Here is a 5,030-nt window from a genome sequence, read left to right on the forward strand (position 1 = left end):
AATGGTCACACGCGACACAACACTATCACTCTCGTCATCGTCACCAGGATAAGCTGGCCACTGCACAGGAGGCGTTTGAGCGGACAAAGGAGGAAAGCACACGCATCACAGAGTTCTTTGGCGAGGACAGCAAACAGATGCACAGCCAACAGCTGTTTGCACACGTGCACGACTTTGCTGTCTCTCTCCAGTCCTCCTTCGCTTCCTCCAGCACAGCGTCACGATAACGTTGGGTTTGGAGACGGGGGGGGGTTATGTTCAGCTGGTGTTGGCATGATGGCGATATGATGACCATGGTGGTGATGACAAATGTACACATGCGAAGGATGTGAGTGTCTGTCTGACCCCAATGTGTTACGTATGCATCCATGAGCTGATGTGACGTTTGTACATATAACGTTGCGTTTAGTTGTGTTGTTTACATTCGTTCTTGCGTCAACGCAACAACAACAACAACAACAACAACAACAACAACAACGACAACAACAACAACAAAGGCATAAGGGAACCACGGCATCGTGTGTACAGACAAACAGTAAACAGTAACCGGCCCGCGCTTCCTCGCCAGCCAACACGACAAACGCAACGAGTGCAGCAGAAGTGTCGTCTCAAGACACAGAAATGACGGAAAGTGAAGAGAAGAGGGAAAGGGGCGAGACAATGAAGAAGGGAGCAGGGTCGTCCATGACCCACGCGCCATGTTATAACACGAGGGATTTGCACTCCACCAATACCGACAGCGGCGAAGAAAACCAAAAAAGCACAGACACAAACACGCACAATTCTGCTTAGATGAGTTACGAACATCCATACATCCGTCAGCTGGCATTCTCATCGCATCGTCATGCCATCACGCCATTATCACAGTCCAAACCACGCACGCGTGTGTGCGTTCACTTTGGGCGCTTGGCTGGATTTGCGTCCATGAAGGCTGCTGCATCCGAGGGCCCGGCAGCAAGTGGGTTTGGGCCCAATCGCGCCAGCAGCTGCGCCAGCCGCTGTCGATTCGCCGCAGACACGCTCTCCGGCGCTTGCAGGGCCTGCGCATCGGATGGGGTAGTGGTTGGTGTTTGAGAGAGGGGGGGGGGGTGAATGTGGCGTGTTCAGGTTGTGGCATAGGTTGCGGCGTGTGAAGGTAAAGGGGGGGGTTGAAGGAAGGGGGAGGGGAGGGACACACACACACACACACACACACACACACACACACACACACACACACACACACACACACACACACACACACACACACACACACACACACACACACACACACACACACACACACACACACACGCACACACACAACACAGAGAAACGGCAAGACGTACGGAGACGTTGTTGTGGTCGCGGATTTCCCGCCAACGGTTCCACGCCTGCATGTATTCGTCCTCCGTCGCAAAGTCCTCACGTTGGGGCTCGCGCTTGTTGGAGATGCGCTTCTTGCGGCGTGATGATGACGTCTGCACAGTGCGCAGGCATTGCGTCCATCGAAACAATGAAAACAAACACGGCGGGTGAGCCAAAGATTGGAGTGGCGTACGCACACGCCCTGACACAAAAGCAAAGGCACACGGACACACTAACACCAAAGCAAGCAAACATACATACATACACAAACAAACAAGCGCGTACGAGGCGGTGTGCTGGGAGAGAGGGATCCTTGCCGATGGCATCGCGAAGGCGCTCAACAAGCACGGTCTTGGTGCCAGATGTAGGGAGGTGACGCAGGCGGCATTCCTTCTTCAGATCATCGACAACCATATCAGAAGGGTCAAAGTCGATGTCCCGCTGCGTTCGCATACCAACCCGCGGCATGGTGGAACGGTGTCGGGAGGGCAGAAGGCGTTGGAGAAGTGTGAAGGAGGGTAAGAGAGACAAAGACAGAGAGAGAGAGAGAGAGAGAGAGAGTCGCAGTGGGGTGTGATTACAAACAAACGTAAATGGGGAGGAGAGACCCGGGGCGAGAGCCAGAATGTGAGCTGAGACGAGTAGGAAGGTCGAGTCGCAAACACGCAAACAAAAGGGAGGAAGTGGACACTCGATCAAAGATACACACAGACAGGCAGGTGTGCTGGTTTCGATGTTTGGCTGGTTTTGTGTCTTGTTTGTTTGTTGGTGCTGGCTGGGGAGAGAGTGTGAAATCAAGAAAGACGGCAACAAGGAGAAGAAGAAGAAATGCGCACAAGTATTGCTCGGTGACGTGTGGGGTGTGTGGAAGGACAAGCACCGAGCACACCAACATGCAAAACGGTTTGCATGTCGGCTGTTGTGTGTGATGTGTTGTGATGTTGACAACTATTTCTCATGAAACACACAGAAGCAAGAATCAACGGCGGTGACGCTGTGGACGCGCATTACATTACACGGTATTGCTCATGTGCACACTCGCATGCACGAGCAACGATCAAGGTGACGTGGAGGCCATGGAACGCGTTTGCATGCCTGGCTTGACTGCATGCAAAACCGTGCTTTGTTTTGGCTTCGGCATGTCGTGGGAAACTTACGCGTGCCGCCGAGCTAGCCACTACTCGTCTTGGACCATCGCTCGAGTCCTCAACAGCAGCCGGCTGAGGCGCAGGCGGCGGTGGTGGCGGGAGCGGTGGCATGGTGCTGGTCTGTTTGTCAATTGTGTGCGTGTGTGTGTGTGTGTGTGTGTGCTGGTGGTCGTAGCGCGCAATGGAAGAAGAACAACAAACGCCTTGCTTGGCCTTGCTTGGCCTTGCTTGGATGGATGGATGGAAGGACGCGAGCGAGTGGGTGGGAATTGCTGCTGTATTGGTCGTGCCGTATGGCTTCTGCGCGGATTACGGCAAATCAATTAATGCTGTCGTGGGCGGCGGAGGACAACGGACGTTGCTGATGTGACGATGGTTTGTTTGGTGCAGTGTGTGCGTGTGTGAGTGTGTGTATGTGTGTGCATGTGTGTGTGTGTGTGTGTGAGTGTGCGTGTGTGAGTGTGTGTGTGTGTGTGAGTCTGCGTGTCTGCGTGTCTGCGTGTCTGCGTGTCTGCGTGTGTGTGCGTTAGTCGTCACCTCTCTCACTCCTCTCACCCTGCACTCTCACCCTGCACTCTCACTGCTTCAACTCGGACGCCACGCGATCCCGCGTCCATAGGACGAGTACTTGGAAGCGCAGGGGCGCCGTCGAAAGGACGTGGCTGGCGATGGGGCATGCTTGTTCCGCTGCTTCTCCTTTGCCCTCTTCCACACAGAACACTTGCACATGCGCATGAGACGCGTCGCCCTGGACCACATGCGCCAACACCGTCACGACTTTGAACCCGTGCGTTACACCCCACCTGCGTGCATGTGTGTGTATGTGTGCGTGTGTGTGTGTGTCGAAGGTTTGGTGTGGTGTGGTGTGTGCTGTGACTGACAACAACCACAACCCCACCTTCGTCCTCCTCTCAGACACCTTCACTCATTCACTCGCGAACTCATACATAACACGCCCCGCTCACCCCTGCCTTATGTAGTTTATGGAAAAGGCGTGGGACCAGTACATGCTGGAGATGTCGGGCCCAAAAGTGTGGGGTACGCAACTGGAACTGCAGGCGCTGGCAGCAGCATGTAACCTTGCTGTGGTCATCTTTGCTGCACAGCCAACGCCCCACGTCGTGCCCAGCTTTGCCCAACCCAACCGCAACACCAGCACCCCGACCCTGCTCAAGGCAAGTTGATGTGAACTTGACATTGTTGGCACATGCAACAAACACCAACTGCGAATGTCATGACCATACCGTCCCCCGAAATTCATCCTCGCTTGCTCTCCTACTTGGGCGCGTTCTGCACAACGCATACACACACCAGCCTGCTGCCTCACATTACACATCACCTCACATTACACATCGCATCGTGTCCAACAACACCACGCCTTCCCACAAAAACAGAGCCATGCTGGCAGTGCCACTGGCGTGATTGAGCTCTGCTATTGGAACAACAACCACTACGATATCGTGTATCCTATTTCCTTCTTCGACACCGCCGAAACCATCTATTGTGAGTATGTGTGCGTGTGTTTGTGTGTGTGTGCGTGTGCGTGTGTGTGTGTGTATATATATATATTTATATATCTGCCTGTTCCCCTGTGCCTGTCCCTCTGTGTGTGGCATGAACCCTCTGCTATTTTGTCGCACTGTGTGCTTTGTTCCATTCTTTGTCGCATACATTCGCTCCACCCACCTCACCTCCCCCCTCACCCTCGTGCACGGCGCCACCAGCCGTCATGCGCGACATCGTGCAGCGCGTCACAGGCCTGCCGCCAAGTGCACCCCGTCCATTTTACCGAGCAGAGCCCAACCTTGCAGTCCCAGGTGAGGTGAAGGTGGTGGCGTGGTTGTGTGCTGTGGGTTTGCTCGCGTGTGCACGTGTGCATGTGTGCCTGCCTGTCGATCTAACGCACCTGTACATGATGAGCTGGCGTCCAATGTTACGCTCACAAGCTGCACCGTCTTGCTGCTGCCACGATTGCTGATGATCCTGCTGATAATGACGGTGACTGTGGGCCCCGTAATGCCATTCAGGCGGGCACAAGCTGGCGGTTGGATCTGCATGTGCAGTGCGACTCAAAGAATCAGCATCTCGCCTCACACGCGCCACCATCACACGTATCAACGCAGCGCACGCAACAGTCCAGGTCAGTCAAAACAGAGAGTGTGCGTGTGTGTGTGTGTGTGTGTGTGTGTGTGTGTGTGTGTGTGTGTGTGTGTGTGTGTGTGTGTGTGTGTGTGTGTGTGTGTGTGTGTGTGTGTGTGTGTGTGTGTGTGTGTGTGTGTGTGTGTGTGTGTGTGTGTGTGTGTGTTGATTGTGCCATTGGAGGCCATAGTGATTTTCTGTGACTTCCGGTACTCTTCTGCAAAACTCTTGTGTGAGCAAAATATGCATCTGTATGTCTATGATCGTCAACTCGCTCAGCGCGAGAGTCAAAACAGCATGCTTGCTATCGAGAAGCGCTACATGCATGACTGTCACGACTGACACCACGCTCTCATGTGCACTCCACTACATTACGAGCATACTCTGTATGTCTAT

The 5,030-nt window shown here is 54.0% G+C and overlaps 4 protein-coding genes across 4 annotated transcripts in view; 2 read left to right on the forward strand and 2 right to left on the reverse strand.

Moving 5' to 3' along the window:
- PTSG_07580 (uncharacterized protein) overlaps positions 1–227 on the forward strand; it is a gene marked incomplete at its 3' end in the record, with an annotated part of 8,450 nt that extends 8,223 nt beyond the window's left edge. Inside the window, exon 18 of the mRNA XM_004991320.1 lies at positions 48–227. Coding sequence (XP_004991377.1) covers positions 48–227 — 180 coding nt within the window. The remainder of the gene's footprint in view (positions 1–47) is intronic.
- A 224-nt stretch (positions 228–451) lies between these two features.
- PTSG_12609 (uncharacterized protein) lies at positions 452–1,815 on the reverse strand (the record flags this gene model as incomplete). The annotated part of the gene is made up of 3 exons (XM_004991321.1): positions 452–1,040; positions 1,329–1,460; positions 1,633–1,815. The coding sequence occupies 3 exons, from the start codon at positions 1,813–1,815 to the stop codon at positions 894–896; spliced, it is 462 nt and encodes a 153-aa protein (XP_004991378.1). The 3' UTR covers positions 452–893.
- A 109-nt stretch (positions 1,816–1,924) lies between these two features.
- Positions 1,925–2,242, reverse strand: PTSG_12610 (uncharacterized protein; the record flags this gene model as incomplete). The annotated part of the gene is made up of 1 exon (XM_004991322.1): positions 1,925–2,242. One exon carries the CDS (start codon positions 2,240–2,242, stop codon positions 1,925–1,927), a length of 318 nt encoding a protein of 105 aa, XP_004991379.1.
- A 485-nt stretch (positions 2,243–2,727) lies between these two features.
- The window catches only part of PTSG_07582 (uncharacterized protein), a gene marked incomplete at both ends in the record, with an annotated part of 3,471 nt that continues 1,168 nt past the window's right edge, over positions 2,728–5,030 (forward strand). Inside the window, 6 exons of the mRNA XM_004991323.1 lie at positions 2,728–2,829; positions 3,115–3,282; positions 3,476–3,616; positions 3,890–3,998; positions 4,220–4,312; positions 4,523–4,635. Coding sequence (XP_004991380.1) covers positions 2,728–2,829; positions 3,115–3,282; positions 3,476–3,616; positions 3,890–3,998; positions 4,220–4,312; positions 4,523–4,635 — 726 coding nt within the window. The remainder of the gene's footprint in view (positions 2,830–3,114; positions 3,283–3,475; positions 3,617–3,889; positions 3,999–4,219; positions 4,313–4,522; positions 4,636–5,030) is intronic.

Source organism: Salpingoeca rosetta, assembly GCF_000188695.1.
Source record: "Salpingoeca rosetta unplaced genomic scaffold supercont1.20, whole genome shotgun sequence".
Taxonomy (NCBI): domain Eukaryota; class Choanoflagellata; order Craspedida; family Salpingoecidae; genus Salpingoeca; species Salpingoeca rosetta.